Source organism: Accipiter gentilis, chromosome 1 (assembly GCF_929443795.1).
Source record: "Accipiter gentilis chromosome 1, bAccGen1.1, whole genome shotgun sequence".
NCBI classification, from domain to species: domain Eukaryota; kingdom Metazoa; phylum Chordata; class Aves; order Accipitriformes; family Accipitridae; genus Astur; species Astur gentilis.
The window spans coordinates 34,458,341-34,478,281 of record NC_064880.1 but is presented as its reverse complement, the minus strand read 5'-3'; the positions used below and the strand labels follow the sequence as shown (position 1 = coordinate 34,478,281).

Here is a 19,941-nt window from a genome sequence, read left to right as displayed (position 1 = left end):
TTTTTCAGGTTAAATACAGTGCTATTATAGCCAGCAAAATACCATACTGAATCCATATTAAAATACTATGTATGAAAAAAAGCTTGCTTTTTTGAAAGTTTGAAAGAACATCTTAGACTGACAGAAATCTGAGACTGAGATGTAATGTAATTGCAAAGGAATTGTACATATTTTTCTTATAAAAGTTATGAGAGAAACTTCTTCAAGATAATTTCAGTAACAGGTATTTCTATTAACTATCATGGTAGTAGTGACTGCATTCTGCTTAATTTTGCAGGTGTTTTCCTATATATATTTCCAATTTATATCCATAACTATAAGTCAAATGTCTACCTTTGTTGATGAGGTGAAACTATATACAAATTGTTGAATTCAGTTTATGGGGTTTTTTTTCCTATGTGCTGATCTTTTGCTGAAGGCAAGGAGAATATAATACTTTACTGAGACTCAGATATAGGAGGTTGAAGACTTTTTTCCCCTATGTTCTGTTACTTAGAAACTATTGCAAGTTATTTCTCACAGCTCTAAAAAATTATGAGACATGCAGAGGTGAGCAGTAAGAAAAAATTCTGTGCCTGAACCAAACTGTAATAATTACTGGTTTATTTATAATTACCTCTGGTATAAGCTGACCAGTAGGTGAAGTTAAAGTTGAAGGTCCTCCAACCAAGGAAACTACTCCATTGCAATCCACAGTGCTGTGCATCTTCCCATTTACTGGAAGGGCTGGTACCATTCTAGAAGACACACTGGCCTGACTAATATTACTGTTGCGCCGTTCTCCGTGTCGATTTGGAACGAAGAGAGAATCTCTTCTGCTCTCATTGTCTTCAAGAGTGCTGTGCTCATCATCAGCAAAGTCATTTTCAGATCCTATATCCTTTGCACGACCTCTGAAACTGAAAATGCTTGTTTTGCTGTTGCGCCTTGGTGAGAACAGGGAACCACGAATACTTAGCAAAGACTGTAAAAGATTTAAAACAAACCAAAACAAAACAGCATTAGAACTGAAGTTCTAAGTTCTTGGCTTTTCAAAGAATAGTTACACTGCTGGAGGAAGGATAGTCACTTTTTTCTTCAATAGTATCAGTGTGTCCATTAGGGGAACGTGCTCATTAGGGGACTTGAAGTAGAGGGGAAAAAAATCTTTTTAAGGTGATGTAGCAGGACTGAGGAAAAGTTGTGCAGAAGACATAAGTAAGGTTAGACAGTTTTGAGCAAAGAAGGCAGGTTGAATTGGTCTGGACCCATGACAGTGCTGCAGACAGTTCTCAACATCCCTATCAAGGTTTTGCAGGTATTTGTCTTTTATTCCTTCTTCTATTAGAGGACAGAGCTAAAAATCTTTTCTTTTTCTTCCTTTCTTCATCCCCTGGATTCTTAGGGATAACAATTCGTGCTCACTAATCATTGTTTTCTATTCTATTTGCTAGAGGCAGAAGTGGTCTTAAGTTTGCTATTAAATTCAGTCTAAGTTGATGTAACGAACTTGTCTGCCATCTTCACAATAGGCTCAATAGTGTGGGAACAACATACGCAGTACTCTCAAACTAGAAGAAAGAGGCAACAGCTTGGGGAAGCTCTGGAGGTACAATGTGAACATGACTAGTAGCACTCTTGGGCATAGCACTCTAGGGGCTATAGCAGGCTGCACACCTACCAGAAGGTACCACTTGGCCATCAGGCAGCTCAAAGCAAGTATTCACCGGGGACACAGTTACCTATCCTCTTACAAATGAGAAAAAAAAATAAAAAATCAGTGGTTGTTGGTAATTCATCTTTTAATTACAGTAGAAGCTGGTTAATGGAATGTTCTTCTCCCTTGCTACATATTTTATTAACAGCATTCATGAATAAATAAAATGAGTACTAATTGTGGAAAAAAGAAACCTTGCATTAGGCTTTCTTCAGTTCTACATTTGTACAAATCTTCGCATCTTGGTACATCAAAAACCTGGTTTGAGATGATTCTCAATTTTTCCCTAGTTTTGCAGGTGGAAATTGCTCATATGTAATAGCAGTGGGTTTTATCCCAGAATAATTAAAGTGAAAGTGAAAACTGCACTATAATATATAAGCCTATATTCATACTGTGAAAACCAAACACTGAATATATACATGTATCAATCCATATGTATCTCTGTGCATGCATACTCAGATTTATACATACACACACATAATGCGTGTGCTGAACCAGTAGTACTGCCTGTTATAAAGACTGGCAGGTGTTTATCATTATGAGATGTATTTTTTCTGCTCTTACAGCTATACCAAATTTTAATAATTTGGGCTGAAATTTGCTATGCTGGCTGTCAGCCTCAGGCGGAGTTACTTGAAGAATATCAGCCAAATGGTTTTGCTAACCCATTTATGTAAACTTGGCTGGAGAAAAAGTGCTGTTTTGCTTATGCCGAAAGATAATTTTATCTAAAAAAAAAGCTCTAGCTGCTATAGAGCATGACACTGAATTCTGACAAAGTGGTAAGCTAATTACTGCACCCTTTGTACGTTTCTCTGTAAATGTGTTTGGCCAACCTACAGTACTTCAAAAAATCACACACTCGCTAGGTTTCGTCTGACTACCACTGCTACCCTTGCTTTTTAGAAAATGTTTCCATGGCTGCTATGTTTTGTTTGTAGTCCAGTCTTTGAAATATGTGTTAACATGCTCTGAGGACAGCTAAATGGATCAGGCCCCTCAGGGATTTGGGAGGAGTAATGCCTGCTTTGCAAGTCCCTGCTGGATTGAGGCAAAAGATATAAGCCAAAATGGTTGCAATTCTAACACAGGTAGAGGCAGAAATATATGTGTCTGCGTGCTCCTGGAAAGTAAGGTCTGAAAGGAAAGCTTGGCTTTTCTCGCAGGCTGCATCATTCATTTGCACATGGAATATTGTGTTAAAGGACAAAACCTCTACAGGGGCTGGCTGGGCAGATTATCTCCCTCTACCATTCTAGTGTGTTTCATGCTCTGCCACCCTGTTTCACCAGGGAGCTAGCTGCATGGCTAACAAGACAAACCAGCTCTTCCTTTACGGGTTCTACTGCCCGTAATCCTTCCACTCCTGTGGCAGCTCAGTTTTATTTCAGTTACATGCAGGCAACGTTTGCCCCAAAGCATTTTTACAACTGCAAAATCAATTACCAAGACAGTCTTTAATTAATAAATTATCCTCAATTAGATTATTTGCTTGATACAAGTCTCTTTGTATTTTAAAATTTTAAATTAGTTTAAAAATTTTACTTCAGATGGTCACTTATTTCCTTCTTGCTGTGTAATTCACAACTTCTCAAGATGAGCTGTTTCCTGACTTTTGCACCATTTCCTTCTTTCCTTTCAAATCTACGACATACACAAGATTTGTTTTCACTTGGTTTTAATGAATTCTAATTATTTTTTCTGCAACATGCATTCACATTTAATTTTAATGTTATCAAAAGTCATTTGAAATGCCTTGCTTTCCTAAGTTTCTTAAGTTTCTGTGGAAGTTTCACAGTTCTTCATGACAATTGACAGGACGAAAGCTTTCTGAGAGCTTCAGAGTATGAACAAATAAATGCAACAATGTTTTACTGTATGTTTATAAAGCTACAGAAAGTTTATTATCTATGGAATCCCTTTGTCTCAAATTCCCCTCCCCTTAGTATGCATGCTTCTGTACTGAGTATTTTTTCTGTGCACCAAAAAATTTTATTTAATATAAATGTAATATATTCCTTAATCAGTCACTTCACCAGAAGGATATAAAAGAGCATCAGGGAATTTAGACTAGACAATGGAGGGGCCTATTATCAAGTAGTTACAGCACAGGACTAGCAGTCAGAAATTTCTTTCTCCTCAGACTTTGTCAGTGACTCTTCTTTAGTGTGGTAAAGTCACTCACTGTCCTCATCTGTCAGGTATGGATGCTTATGTATACATCTAAGTGAGGCAGGACTGCACAGTCTAACATGAGATCTTTGGCTGCATCTCCTTGTATCAGCCTGACTCAAAGCCCATTCCAATTAATGAAAGATTTTTTGGAGCAGCTTTGGCCCAAAACTAATAGTACATTTTATTAGATTGGAAACACACTTTTACAATATTACTCAAAGAGGTTAAGATAGATTTAATAATTTGTTTTTCTTACATTTTATTTATTTTTTTTATCCAGAGAACAAGCTGGTCATTCTTCTTAATGATAATAAACATTACTTCATTTCCTTAGAAATGCAAATGTATCTATTTCAGACCAGGCATCATCCCTTATACTTTACTAATTACTGAGGCTTTGTCTCAATATTAAGTTTTCCTCCCCTCAGCGCATATATTTCAGTATGAAGTACTTCTGCCACTGAATCTCATATTTTATATGAGTCTGTACACTAACACAGTTGATATGAACATTAAATAGGGTAAACACTGGTAGTTAAACATGGGTATTATTGGTAGGCAAATGTCATCTATTGGCTGAGACCAGACATGATCATTTTGAAGCGATGCATTTTGAGTGATTTTACTACAAATACCATAACTATGTGTAGACTTGAAATGAGCAAAGGTATCCTGAAGGGACAGAAGAGATCCTTTGACTTAAGGGAGTAGAGCTTTTAAGTTTGGACTAAATGATTTCCAGAGGTCCTTCCTAAACTATTTTTTTCCTACAATTGCAATGATTCTCCATCTTGTATAAGGAATTTCTAATGAAAAAGAACAGTATGAGTCAATTCTTACAAATATAAGCCCAAACGATCCCTATATAATTTGTCTTTATTGTGGAGTACCAGAGCTACTTTTCTCATTAGCTGCCATTTAAAGAAGCTAGTTAAGTAAAAAAATAGAAACTAATGGTAGTGTGGAATTTCTTATGCAGGGTATTTGATGATGTGGTCTGCTACACACACACCCCCCCCCCCCCCCCCCATTTGTATAATATTGAAATGGATGCAAAACAGAGAACCTACGGTTGATTAACAGAAATATATGCATACTAATGAAAGAGTCCTTGATTCTTTCTCCAATCTACCACATACATCTTCAGAAATACATTTTCAGAAGTGTTTTAATTAAGTTTACAATTATCCTTGGTATGTTCTTTTTATCCCTTTGCTAATAGAATGAGTCAAACTATATTAAACTGCAACACTGTTAACGGTACTACCACTGTTTTTTTCCTTCACTCACCTTTTACGTAACTTCCAATATGTAAAGCTGCTGTAATGTCAGTGAAAACTAAATTAGAGTAGACGTACAGGTTATAATTAAAAAGTGCTGTACCTGGTGAGGAGATGTGAACCTTTTTTCATATGTCAGTTGACTTCCTTCTGTGGAGAAGCGGAAACTTTTCCTTCTGATACTGTCTTCTGACTCGGACTTGGGGAACTTATCGATATCTCCTTTGTCCTCTGCTTCAGACATTTCTTTCTGTCTTCTTTTCTTCCTTCTGTTTCTTCTTTCTTTAGCACTTTTTGAGCTCAACTTTGATGCTTCTGAAGAACTTTCCAAGAGTTCTCCTAATCCCCCTACACCACTGAAATCTCTTGATGCAACTGATGCTGCTGCTACTGCTGCTGTTGCCTGTCAGTTTACAAAGCAAGGTATTCTTAGCAAATCCTTCCCAAAGGAACAGTTTTATAGGCTTTTATCAACAGTATTATTACAATAATAGTACTGTGGCAATTAATAATACTGCTGATTGGTAATACTGCTGATTGTACATTCCTGAGAATGCAAATATACAAAAACAAATTGAACTGAAAAGAAACTATTGAGTTGTAGAGCTCTTCATTGTTTAGTAGCATGAGCCACTTGAAGCATCAACTTCAGCAGAACAATAGCATCACTATTACTTAAAGACTTGCTGCACAAGACACTGGCCTAAAATTAAGGTAGTCAGAAAAGTATAAGCATGGTCTTTTTCATGTATTTCAGACCTGCTTCCCCATTTTCTCTCAAGAAAAATCCCCCATCATGCTCTGATTTGGCTGATCCCTTCTGAGTCCTTATGGAGAAAACTAATCCCTAACATCCACCATATGAGTTAATGTATCATAAGCCAACAGGCAGCCTGCAAGTAGTTGAATCCAGCCTTTCCTGACTGTCTTCGCAGCAAGGACACTCCCCTCACTTTCCTTCCACCTTGATGGGCAACAGGCACACTCTCTAGACAGGTGTTCAAGCCCTACCTCCCTTTTCATGTGTCCCCTCTCACATTTCCCACTGTAACAGCACTCTGGTTCTTTATTATAGATACACAAAGGTACATTCATTGCCGGTTGCTGCTGTGGCCAAGGAGAAGAAAAAGTTTAGGTTTCTTCTCTGATGGAAAGGGATGAGATGACTCACTGGAGTGAAAAGCCATCCCAAAACTCAGGACCAGTATCTTCAACTGCAGTGGTCAGCCTATCTGATTTGGTTCTTAAGGGAAACTGGTTCATTTAGTCATCAAATAAAGGAAGAATTGAGAGTGTGTCCAGTACTCTTCTTAGAAAGAACTATCTGGGAGAGTACTATGAAATTCTGCAGTGGAAAATATGTTTGGGAAGACGATAGGCTGCTGTGAGCTTACAAAAAAGGGTGGTGTGCTAAATGGCAAGAGATTAGGGTTATATAACTAAGATGACTAGTAATTATCCAGCAAAACATATTATATTCAATGCCAAATATTTCAGGAATTATGAGGTATCTCTCTACAGCAGGAAAGAATAATTTGAAAGCTCATAGTATGAATTAATGGCCTTCTGCGCCACAATATACAACCCGTGCTATACAAGTTGACTCGATACATACTTCTGCTAAATGGAGTATTAAAATGATTCTGAAATGTTTATCCATTAAAAAAAGTGTTACTCAAAATTTTGTCATACTGTTTTCAGAATATTGTCATTCAAATGCTCTAACAGAAACAAAGGCAGCAGATGCTGAGTCATCACCCATCTACTTCGTAATACTAATACCAAAGGTCAAGCAGGTGAAGCTATCCAAAGACCGCTGTGATGATTTAGGTTTTGGATGAATAGGTTCAGTGTCAATGGAGTGAACAGACAGGTCCCACACTCATTTCTGTCTGAGCAACCTATTCAGCAGCTCAGTGATCCACCTTGTAATGCATACTTTCTGCTAGTATTTTCACATACAAAAGGGATCTTGACTATAATACCGCTTTTCTTATAATTAATTGAGTGGTCATTCATTTAAAAAAGTAACGACTTTCCAGGGCCTTTATCCAACCTTCCTTGTAGTCTCTGCTTCATATGGTTCTGTTCTTCTTAATTCTGGATCAGCTTCATCTCTTTCCTCACTCTCAAACACACAAACATCTAGGTGAGCCTCTTGATATCTTTTGACATAATGTGATTTAGTGCCTTTCATGGATGCAATTACCAGATTAAAAAAAAAAAAAAAGGTATTTTTTGCTGATATTTAACTTTTTTAAAATTTGAATTTTGCAGGATTCTGCTTTTTTTTAGTGATTTGGAAGTGATAAGTTTTAATGACTAAAATAGAGATATGCTAATTAGATTTCACAGGTCATGCATAAAGCTTTCTTTCCAAGAAAAAGGTGGAGAGTTTCACTTTCTATTAGCACTTTATAGAATCATTATAACTTAGTGAAAGCAGCTGTAAATACTACCAAAATTATAGTTTCATAGAAGATTCTAATTTGCTAGCATTTTATAAACATTGTCCTGTTGAAAATGACTATATGCCAGATGAAAAGCAACAGAAAATCAGTCCAGAAATTAGACAGAGGTCTGATTCACAGAGCTGAACTCCTGCATATATTTTACTTTCAGATAAGAAAACCTCACACAAAAATATCTATTCAAGTGTCTTTTTCTCAGAAAACTTTAAATAATTTTCTTCTCTTTTTCAAAGAAAACAAAATTACTTTAAAAGAAATCAGAATACCTCTGTTACAAATATTGCTAGTCTGATCTAAGGATATATAAACTTCTGGTTGACTTCAGTGTGCTTGAATTAGGGATATGCTTAAATACCTTGCTGGATAAAAAACCTAAAAGAACACTGATTACAATCCTTCTCTCTATTTTCTGAATATTGGGGAAGAACTATTAACTACAGCAAGCCTAGCAGTTCCCACTCAGACCATAAACCAGAAGTTCATGCTGTTCATAAGATCTGTAACATAAAAGCATCGCATACTATGACTACCTAAAGTCAGGTTTCTAGGACACTCTTATCACTAATATTTTACTTTTACAGTCTTTTGGTGAACTTAGTAGCATTCTTTTCTGTACCATTAGCTTGCTTTTTTGCTACCTGGTTATTTCCTGATTTTCATTGGCTATTTCCACTTGTATAACTTATGTGTTAAACAAGACCTTTTTCTTTCTGTAATTCATTGCACAATTTATAGATATTCTAATTCATAAAAGATTATTATCCTTGCATTAAGAATAAGGCTGTTCAGAAAGTACAATTTCCATCCTTACCTGAGCTTCTTCTTGTTGCTTCTTCAGTTGTTCCAGCATCTGTTGAAATTCTGCTTCTTTCTGCTCTGCTTCTTCCATGGTTGCTTGATTCTGTTCTTCGTAGGCCATGGCGACCACAGCCAGGATCAAGTTGATCAGATAGAAAGACCCCAGAAAAATCACCAGAACAAAAAATATCATGTATGTCTTCCCAGCAGCACGTAGTGTCTAGGGAGTAGAAAGCATATATATATATATTATTCCACCACTTAACTTTGTTACTGCAACAGCATTATGCTTTCAGCTCATGTACAAATAAGCCTATTTATATAATTTTGTATGTCACCTACAGTTTACTTTTTATGTCATAAAAATTTCTTACCAGCTGATACAGGTTTTCCCAGAAGTCCTGAGTCATGAGCCGAAAGAGAGACAAAAAAGCCCAACTGAAGGTGTCAAAACTTGTGTAACCATAGTTGGGGTTTCTACCAGCTTTCACACATATATATCCCTCTGGACACTGCCTATGTGAAAACCAAACAGAAGGTACTTAGTCATAACTTTTATGTCTTTCTAGAACATATTAATTATCTTTTGGAACAATATGCATTATTTTCCCACAGGAAATCCATGAATTACGATTAAATTCATTCAGAAAAAAAAGTCCTAAGAAACAAACTAATAAGAGAGTAAGTGAAAAATACCCTTTCCACACATTCACTGGTTGAAATCACCTAAATATTTAAATTCTTCTCAGTCACATTTTGCAAATAGAATCTTTATTCCAAATTAATAATTTCCTGGCAGAAATAATTGCTAGAATGTTGTTAAGGTTACAGACAGATTAAACAATATTATTAGCTAAATCCAGTTGTACTCTTAGAGATCTCCCACATAATGCTGAGTGGTGGGGTTTTTTAATAAGCTTCTTCACTGTTGCCAGTTAGGTATCAGAGTTCAGCTAACAATTCTAGGCTCATAATTGGACACATGTGTGTGGCAGAATTTGCCAGTAATGAAAAAGAGTTAGGCTTGAAAAAAAGATTCGGTCTTTAACTCTGAAGTCAGTACTGTGCTTTCTTAATATTTTACATATTCTCTTTCTCAGTTCTAACTTTAGCTTTCATCCTACTTTCTCCAGACAGTACATCTCAAAAATAGACTTTACAAGAGTTCAGATTTTATCATTAACACCAACATAATTTTCCAATCAAGCAGGAAGAAAAGGCTATTAATGAGTATTTTGTTTAGCCAGAGAGTAAAATATTTTTACTTAGGTAAGAAATCGTTGTTTAGCAGCAAAACTGTAAGTTCTGTAACACTGCTAAATATGGAGTTGCAACTGCTGTGGGTAGGTTTCATGTTACTGCTTTTTCTACAGAACATAACAGAGTATTTTTGAAAGGGTCTTACCCTGCATCAGAGCTATTGCCACAAAGTAGGGCATCTCTTTGTCCTTCCAAAATGTAAAAATGAGCTGTGTAGAAAGCATTAGAAATATATGTGAATAAATCAAATTAACCTGAAAGTACTAGAAAGTGAAATAAAAATAAATTGTAATAAATAAAATCAAAGTGGTTAGCTGCTGGTCACTTTGTAGTTTGTTTAGGAACCCTTCTGGTTATTGTTTATTGTATGTATTTTATCTCTGTCAGTCAGTGACTGTAAGCAGTTCTACATAAGGCAGAAATATAAACCGTTCAATGTTTGTTTGATCACAGATAGTTACGCGCTATAGCCACAAATATATTAAGAATAGTTATATCAGACATTCTTACTTTCATCCTCAATGTAATCCTTCCAGTTAAATGTGCTCACTGTCATATTAACAAATGTACCATTTTCATCCATTGTGCTGTTAAAGTAGGAAATAATGTTTATTTCAAAAGTAGAATTGTCTGGAGGCCACTGCAGGCATTTATTCCTCAAGTTGCCCATGAACAGCTGCAGCCCTATTAGCGCAAATACACTCAGACAAAACACAGTCAGGATCATAACATCTGAGAGCTTCTTCACCGACTGAATTAGGGCTCCTACAATAGTCTTTAGGCCTGCAAAGAGAAAAGATCCATAGATTTATCAAAGAGTATCTTTGTGCTTCCTATATAATTAAGATGTCATGCAGACACTTAAAAAGAAATTATTTTTTATTTTTCAAAAAGTAAAGCTTCATGAGCAGCCTCAGAGCTTGTGAGGATGAATGAAAGAAAAAGATTCTTTTTTATGAATATGCAATGTACATATTTTCCAATAAATTAAGTATAAAAAAGTTATTCTCAAGCAGGAAATTTTATCAATCATGCTTTCCTGTTATAGATTTGATTTTATTTCTTAATTTTTCTCTGCATTTAATATTCTGCCAATAATTCAGTTTCCGGTTAATATTAAATATGGCTTCACAACAGTATGAAGACAGAATGAGATAGAATGGCAAGTAATTTTGAGGAAAAAAAATTAATATTATATATGACTTTATAACAGTATAAAGATAGAATGAGGTAGAATTGCAAGTAATTTTGAAGAAGAAAAATAATTTGTGTTTGATAAACTTTCCTGTGCAATATTTATCTCCTGTTTTGTAGCTTTTTCTGTTGTTACTTGGTTGTCTTTAAGGCTAACGTCAATTTGAAGTGGTAAAATAAAGGAAAAAATTCAAAATCAAGAAAGCCATGGCACTAAAGCTTTATTAATATAAAATAGGCAATTTGTCATAATAAAATGCAGAAAAACAAAGCAAAACAACCCATAGGCCTCATATTTTATGTTTCATGCAACAATCTGTTAAACTCAAAGGCTGATTTTGCAAAATAAAAAAAGCTAATGCTGAAAAGGCAACGAATCATAATCCAGGCTTATGATCCGTGCTTTTTTTTTTTTTTTTTTTTTTTTTGTTGGCAACACAAGCAGCAAACAGCAAGACTTATGCTCAAAAGAAGTGAATTCAACTTCAATGGAACGAAAGTCAGCCTCGGTGTTTAACCTCGCTCTCACCTGGAATGACTGATATTGTTTTCAAAGCTCGGAGAACTCTGAATGTTCTCAACGCTGAGACATTGCCCAGGTCCACAAACTCTGTCACATATCTGTAATAGGGGAGTTCACACACAAACACAATGACAGCACACAAATAACAGTTGGAGATACGAGGGGCCTAACACCTTACACCAACTACTTCTTACCTGGGATTACAGAAATAGTTTTCAAAGCTCTCAATACTCTGAAAGTTCGAAGAGCTGAAACATTGCCTAGGTTTACAAATTCTGTTACATACCTGTAGGATTAAATCACAGTTATTCAGAATTGAGGCAGAGCTTATACCAATTATGTGGGTCTTCAAAACCTCTGTGGCAATATTAGCAATCATGCTTCAAAATTTACCTTTCTTTTCAGTGCACCTCACTTTTATTATTTATTTCCATCAATTTTGTTTAAATTTCACTGAAGTTCACTACTTTGTATTTGAACAGCTAATTAAACTAACTCTCTTGTAATAGGATGGTGACATAAAGTCAAAGGGATGGCTTCCATTCTGGTGAGCAGAAAAATGTAGGACATGAAATTAGTGTCCCTCAGCAGTAATTACACTAGCAGCTGACACTCTGCTGGCTCCTGCCATATTTTACTTTGATTTATGAGTACTAAAATGTGTGATATGGTGTCTAAACTTCACAGGTAGCAGAAATTAAATACTTTTAAATCAATATATTTATTATAATAATATTTGCCGCTAATTTCATGCCCTAAATGCTTAAAAAGTTCTTAAACCACTTACGCCATTAAAATGACACTGAAGTCAAGCCAGTTCCATGGGTCTCGCAGAAAAGTGAAACCTTCTAAGCAGAAGCCCCTTGCAAGAATTTTGATAAGCGATTCAAAGGTATAAATTCCAGTGAAAGTGTACCTGAAAAGCATCAGAGTGGGAATAATGGATTTTTGCATACTTATGCTTATAGACATTGCCATGCTTCATCAAAGATGACTTACAAGAAAAGTGTTTGGAGGCGAAAGAAGGGAATTATTAACTTAACTTGCCCCAAACACTTAATGTAATCATTGTCCAGTAGATGAAATGTGAACCTGACACATATATAGTATTCATTTTCTAGAAGGTTGATTTAATCTCAGTTTTCATGCTTGCAAATAATTTCAGACTCTAGTATTTATATATACATTTCAGACTTTGATATTTATATGTACATTCTCTGGCACTCAGAGGGCTGCCTCTTAACTTGCATTCACAAATCAGGTAGATCTCTAAGTGTTACAAAAAAAATGAATTTTTTTTTAAATGTCAAAATCAGTTTTGTGAAAATCAGTTCTGGATAATAACTATACTCATGCCTATAATACAGGTTTATTTCATAAATAATCATTAAATATAAGAAAGTATGCCCAGACTGTCATTCTTGAAGATGTGGAGCATGAGTACAGATTTGCCTGGTGTGGGAACAACCATTCATCTAAAAACATGGGATAGTTGGTTATAACGAGGGTACTGCAGGGACTTCTGGAGACCTACATGGGTCTGTGCAGACCTCCAGAACACAGGAAATCTACCTACAGACCCCACTGTTCTCCTTTCAGACTCTCAGCTAACCCTAACAAGCCATAGTCACTGTTGAGCATACTGGGAACGGGTGAATTCTGGTGCAGTTCCTAAACATAGCATTCAGAGTAAAATTCCTTAATGCAGTGAAATAAATACATAGAAATCAATAATGGCTATTGGATAACAGGAGGGAATGAAAGAAACCACAAGTGGTTAGGACCAGGTTTTTCATGAGTGGTATTACTGCAAAGGAAAACGTAATATTTCAAAGGAAAACGTGTATCTGTATTTTATTAGAGAACAAGGAAGAGAAACAGAGATACTTCGTGGTTTCCTTACATCTCTCAGCTCTTTGTTACTCCTTCATAGGTAAGGGCCTTTCCTCAGCAGTTTGAGATTCCTGTGGTTTGGGTGTTTTGGGTGCTTGCTGTGGCTGGCACTTGTGAGTTCACATCAGTGAGCCACGAGGAATGTCCCACGGTGCTAAGAGCATGGATACTCAAGCAATACGTGACTGGCCTCACCCATGACATGCAAGAATTTTACATGCACGTTTGAAGTTCTGGAGCTCCTTTTCCAATTTACAGCTCTGAACACCCAAGGACAAGAGCTTGTGTTTGTACTTCACAGTAGAAGTTCAGATATTCCTCAGACATAACTTTAAAGAACAAGGCATTACTCTTAAAGCATTTACATTATTCAACAGGAAACCAGAAAGATATTGATGATCTCATGTAATGCGATTCTTTGTGACTCTGGAAAAGCCCATTCTGGCATGCAACTTTCCATAAATGCTTCTTGTTTGGAGTCACTCAAAAACAAAGACGTAACAATAAAGAAGTAAAAATGTTTAACTTACTCTACATTCTTTGTCCAGTCCGGAGGGTTACTCATGGTCATAAATACACAGTTGGTCAAAATAGTGCACATGATAAGCATGCTGAATAATGTAGAGTATAGTCAAGGCATGTAAGTCAACAAAGTATGACAGTTTTTTAACACTGAAATAATTAAAAATATTAAGTATATAAAAATATGTTAAAATAAAGCGACATTCTAAACAAAATCTGAAAATAAAGCTTTGCACATAATTTTATCTATTTTAAATCGTATGCCATCTGGCATGTTATGGTGCACTTACTGTAAAACAATGCACTACTTTTATAATTATGGCAGGTTTAGGATTTAAATGAAACTTAAACACATCCTTAAGTCTGTAAAAATATGAAATGAGTACCCAAACATAATTACTAATTGAAGCCAGAGGGGATCATTCTAAAAGATTTTTAGGAAGAGGTTGGTTGTTTACGCCCAAGTTGTTCTTTGGACATAATTGAAATACATTTGAAGATATTCTCCTTTATTCTGACCTGGATCTTTTGTAGGACACCTACCCCAATGCTGAAAACACAATGCTGAAAAAGTATGCCTGAAAAAGCAGCTCTTTACCCATGCTCTTTTGTCCTTGCTAAGTCAGTCTGGTTCATGAATAGCGCTACTGGTCTTGGTGAAAGTGTGACCTTAGATATGTTCAAGTGCAATGGTTTGTTACTAATTTGGCCTTAGCTGCAAGGCTTAGTATGGGATCAGGTCTCCTTTTGTATATAAAGCCTGATACTTAAACTCTGACAGCTTTAGGTGGTTCAGTAGAGAATTCTCTCGGTAGGAATGAAGATCATACTGCAATTCACATCTGATCATACTTAAAAAGCAGCAATATCACCATATGTTTAGTTAGCATAGTACACCCACATGGACATAATTTGTATATCCATATGAAAAGTATTATTTCAGTAATTCAGTAGTTTTAAATGGCAACCCTTAAATCAACATTAAGAAAAAAAGGATATGAATGTACCAAAATCTTGATAGCAATTTTTCTGATGGGATTAAAAGGAGTTAAAATGTACAAGGCAGATGTGGCACTGAATCGGAAAATTGCCTTTCCCTTATTCAATACTATGAAAGTCTGCAAAAAAGAAATACAAAATTAAAATACAGTGTTGACTACATAAAACTTTACCTCCTTCTAAAGTATTCCGTTCTCTGCCTGTGAGGTTCAAGTTCCATTCTACTGTGTACCTGTGGTAGGAAAACAACTGATTTCTATGAATACAGTGGGTTAAGCTTTCCACAGCAAATTCTCCAATTTGCTGAATTTCCCAGCATGTGGACTGAATTCTGATGTTGTTAAAACCAGTGGGAATTATCAGCACCAATGTCAGTTTATCAATATTAGCAAAATGCAGCATTCCATCACTAAAGTATTTTCAGTTTTATTTCTAACGAAGTCTTTGATTAAAGTCAGAGTTTCCAATTAATCAAATATACTCTACCTTGTAAGCAAACACAAACAAAACCAAAACAGCAAAAGGACAATTCAAAATGCCAGTTGGTGTTGGGAACAAATACTTGACAGAATTATATACAGATATATATAGGTTGACAAGGACAAACACCTGTCACTCAACAATTAACCATAACTTAAAAATAATTTTGCTTTCATTTTTTATTTTTAAACACTACCAATATAAATTATATGCATTTTCTAAAAATGTATCTGTCGAAAAAAATAAAAGGGATTAAGAAATTGCCAGCTGTCATCATTCTGAGCAGTCTGAGACAAACGTGCACCAGAATTTGGCATCCTATAACTACAAATCTTTTCTTCAAAAAAATGCTGTTTTCATTTTTAACAACATGCTCTTATTTTCCCTATATGTAAACACCAAATTTAGCTAGTTATTATCTTTTAAAATTCGACCTGATAAACCTACGGTTCACGTTCATTACATTCTGTTCCTGTTGGCGGTCGTCGCCTAAGTGTTATCGTTTTTATTCCAAGCGTATTCCTGTGTGAGGTTTACTGGCATCTTTGGTGCTGTTTGAAATTTCTTCGGGACATGACTATTCTTCATTCCTTTTGCTCTTTGTCGACGGTAATGGCTCTGCTTTGTGTTACCATAATAGAGTCTTTGTTACACTCTCAGCAGAGCTATATAGTATCACTGTTCTCCATGTTGATTTCCATTCTCTGTAAAAACTTGGCTGTGAGCAGAAAAATGCTGCCCTCTCCGTGGCCTGTACTGCCTATCTGGTCTGCCTTCTCCAGGAGAGAAAGCAAACCTTTCTACAGTGGGAAAGAAAACGGGTAAAGGAGTGTTGCCGGTGCCTGTTCACCAAATAACGTCAAGCGTAGCACTGAGGATGACAGAGAACGGACTCACACTCGTTGGCATTTCTCTCTGCCCTACAGTCCTTCACCCAGCTCGAAATGCTGGAAAGATGTTGCCTGTCCCAAGGTCACTGCTGCAGCAGGGCCTGAAGACAGACTACCATTCACCTATGATTTTCTCTGCATTGACAAGTGGATGATTAAGAGTAGTTTCTGCTATAAACTGGAGGAGGGATGACACTCTAGTTCATCCTTTAAGGTGTCCATGTGTTTTCTGTCAAGGACATTAGGCTGGTACGTAACTTAAATACAGATGTCACCTGTGACAACAGATTCTGCAGCTTACTAATTACTCTTATAGATGAACAAGTCCATCAGTAGTCTGAGTTTTTACACTTTTGTCCCCAAAAGTTTTACTATTTTTTCTGATCATTGGAGGTTAGAAAGTATACTTCAGTACTTCTCATGTTTTCTGATACTTCATTTGTAGAAGACTTGTTTAGAAAACTTTATTCATTAACTTATTTATGCAACTTTGTTCCTGAACTTTTTTGCAGCTAGTCAGGAAAAGGGCTTTGTGTACACAATTATATGGTAAGTAAGAATCTGCATGGAACTGTTGATATAACCAAAACCATACAACTGAAAATAACCCTTGGCAACACTCCTTCTCTGAGTTTTCATGTCTGTAAATTTCCCTAATAATGTCAATATTTGTATTACCTACAGCACTGTTTTTTTAACTTTGGCAACTGTTAGGTTATGCAATTACATATGGATTCTGCTTTCCCGTTCCTATTACTGAAGCCATAATTTTAAAAACAGTTTTGCAAACCACAGATATAGCCACTAAATGGAGAGTGCTATTGGCGTGATTTTTTCCTAACAAACAAAGTAAGTTTCTTTACAGCTTGAAATATTTTATGTCTTCATTTTTTTGTAGTTGCTCCACATCAAGTTTCGTATCTCGATGGCAGCCTGGAATGCTTCAAGCCGTCATCAGAGCAACTCTGTCCATTTCCTTCTCTGTTTCAGAGAGGCAGGGAAAGATAATCCCAAGCACTTGTCCATAAAACACCTTCTGCGTTTTTGAATTTAGGGTTATCATCCACAGCTTTACCTTCCTTCACTCTCCTTACCCACAACACTTCGTAGGTCTGTCAGGAACCGAGAGAACATCTTGATGCTGCTAAAGGAGCATGCGGAAATAAGCAGATAGAGAGTACAGAGGAGAACCTGCTCTTACTGTCAGCTGTACCTTTCAGTAACTTGTGCAGCACATAAGGTATTTTTAACCATTCCCAGGCTGGACTATTTCAGATCCTGGAGGAATTTAACACAGCCTACAACTGAACCCAGCTATGGAGATATACTTGTTTGTTACATGTATTTCTCTTACGTCATATAATGGTAGTCTGTTTCCAGCCTGTATGCATCATCGCTACAAGACCAAAGACCATATACTCTGCTGCAGATCCTAACTTTTAAAAAGGCCGAGGGGCAAACTTTTTACTTGAATGGATCTGTTTGAACTAGCCTTTCTATCTCCAAGTCCCTGGCTTGCGGATCATGTGAAAATGAGGACTTCGTATGACTGTGCAAATCGGAAGGGGAAGTACACCTCTTTTAGGAGTTTACTTTCTTCATGGAGCACAACTATGCTATTAATGGTCCAGTCGTGTTGTAGCCTCACACATGTAACTCAGGCACTTTACTCTCACAAATCGTAACTCTTTGCTCTGCTCTTTCTCTACAAAAACTCTCAGTTAGTCTTCAGAACAACAAAGATATTGTTTTTCAATTCCTTCATCAAAACCTAGCTTTTCTGGGGAGTCTGCCGCAGGGTTCTAATTGACAGCTGTGCAGCAGAGATCTGTCACAGCAATTCCAAGCACCTCAAGCAACAGTTTTCATTGTGGTAGTTTTATATGACTCAAGATTTACACAGAGTCTCTATATGCTACATATAGAGATAGATATATTTTATACATACATATATAGATATATTTTTACATGTGTTACATAGCTGTAACAGAAACAAAAAATATGGTTACAGCCCTTTATATCACTAACTTGGATGGATGCTACCTGGTTATCTACAACTGTCTCCACTGCAAAACCATGCTTGGAACACCTCGTTTGTCACATCTGGTCTTACTGCTATATGGAAATGAGGAAAATTCAGTCATGTTCTCAAGTTCAGGCAAGCTCAGGAAGCTATATCTTCTGTACAATGAAGTCAATAACAAGTAACTCAATGGAAGCTGAAGGAGTCACAATATAGAAGAGCATAAATCAGTTCTGTTAAATGGAAGGATGTTTCTGTGTATTTAGTGGCTTCATGGCTCTAACCTCATAGCTTGTGATTAAGCTTTTCTAGTGTAGAAAACTATATTCTATTTTGTGCAAAAGATTACTCACTCACTTTTTTATTGATGTAATATGGGTCCAGGTCTTCCAAAGGTTCAGACACCATTCCTGGAGGTATGTCACCGTATATAAATGGCAGTGTCTTTCCTGCCTCCAAGTCACTGTTTGGTTTTGGACCATTTTCATCATCATCATCTGCATGTTCTTGCTTGGGCTTTTTAGCTTTTTCTTCTGCAGAACGCTTTTCAATAGCTGCGAGAGAATCTCTAGTAAAATAGCGGAAGCTTTCAGGTCCTGGTGGTACCAGCAGTGCCTGTGCCATGTTTTCATCCTGCAAATTTAATTACTTTTAGCCTCTTGCATAAGAATGACCTATAAAAGAAAATTAGATAATTTAGGAAAACTACATTGTACTGTGTCGTGGTTTAACCCCAGCCAGCAACTAAGCACCACGCAGCCGCTCGCTCACTCCCTCCACCCCCAGTGGAATGGGGGAGAAAACTGGGAATCATGGGTTGAGATAAGAAGGGTTTAATAGAACAGAAAAGAAGAAACTAATAATGATAATGATAACACTAATAAAACGACAACAGTACTAATAAAAGGATTGGAATGTGCAAATGATGCGCAGCGCGATCGCTCACCACCCACAGACCGACACCCAGTTAGTCCCCCAGTGGCAATTCCCCGTCCCTACTCCCCAGTCCCTATACTAGATGGGACGTCCCATGGTACGGAATACCCTGTTGGCCAGTTTGGGTCAGCTGCCCTGGCTGTGTCCTGGGCCAACTTCTTGTGCCCCTCCAGCTTTCTTGCTGGCTGGGCATAAGAAGCTGAAAATCCTTGACTTTAGTCTAAACACTACTGAGCAACAACTGAAAACATCAGTGTTATCAACATTCTTCGCCTACTGAACTCAAAACATAGCACTGTACCAGCTACTAGGAAGACAGTTAACTCTATCCCAGCTGAAACCAGGACATACCAACAGAAAAAAACCCAACATTTGCTCAGAAACCCTCTCCATGCCTGAAATAGAAGCAGTATATTTCAAGGCTGAATGAAAGTTAAAAGCAACTGCTCAGAATTTATTTAGATATTTTATAAATTATTTTTCACCTTTTTCCTGTTGGTCTAGAAAAAGGCACTACTTCTGCCCACAAACACTGTTTTGCCTGGGTCCTTAGACTCCCCCAGTTAGAGCAAAATACTGATACAAGGGTTTTAACTACATCTTCTTTTAACAGAAGTAGAAATGCATATTCTATGAAGTACTCCTGAAAATGTTAAGCCTATATTTTACATTAATACATTTTGTCTTCCCGTATTTTTTCAAGTATCAGTAATCCGACTTAGAAACGTAAATGCTTTCATTAATCAAAAAAGAAGTGTTCATATGATTAATGCTGTTTAAATGACAGCAACTGAATTA

General features: G+C 36.5%; 1 protein-coding gene across 1 annotated transcript in view; it reads right to left on the bottom strand.

Moving 5' to 3' along the window:
* Window positions 1–19,941, bottom strand: part of LOC126040775 (sodium channel protein type 2 subunit alpha-like) — a 78,675-nt gene that overhangs the window by 42,296 nt on the left and 16,438 nt on the right. Inside the window, exons 3-13 of the mRNA XM_049805657.1 lie at window positions 18,565–18,881; window positions 14,815–14,933; window positions 13,824–13,913; window positions 12,188–12,316; window positions 11,595–11,686; window positions 10,194–10,466; window positions 9,829–9,892; window positions 8,798–8,939; window positions 8,437–8,643; window positions 5,258–5,557; window positions 617–964 (exon numbers count right to left, since the gene is read on the bottom strand). Coding sequence (XP_049661614.1) covers window positions 617–964; window positions 5,258–5,557; window positions 8,437–8,643; window positions 8,798–8,939; window positions 9,829–9,892; window positions 10,194–10,466; window positions 11,595–11,686; window positions 12,188–12,316; window positions 13,824–13,913; window positions 14,815–14,933; window positions 18,565–18,831 — 2,031 coding nt within the window. The 5' untranslated portion in view covers window positions 18,832–18,881. The remainder of the gene's footprint in view (window positions 1–616; window positions 965–5,257; window positions 5,558–8,436; window positions 8,644–8,797; window positions 8,940–9,828; window positions 9,893–10,193; window positions 10,467–11,594; window positions 11,687–12,187; window positions 12,317–13,823; window positions 13,914–14,814; window positions 14,934–18,564; window positions 18,882–19,941) is intronic.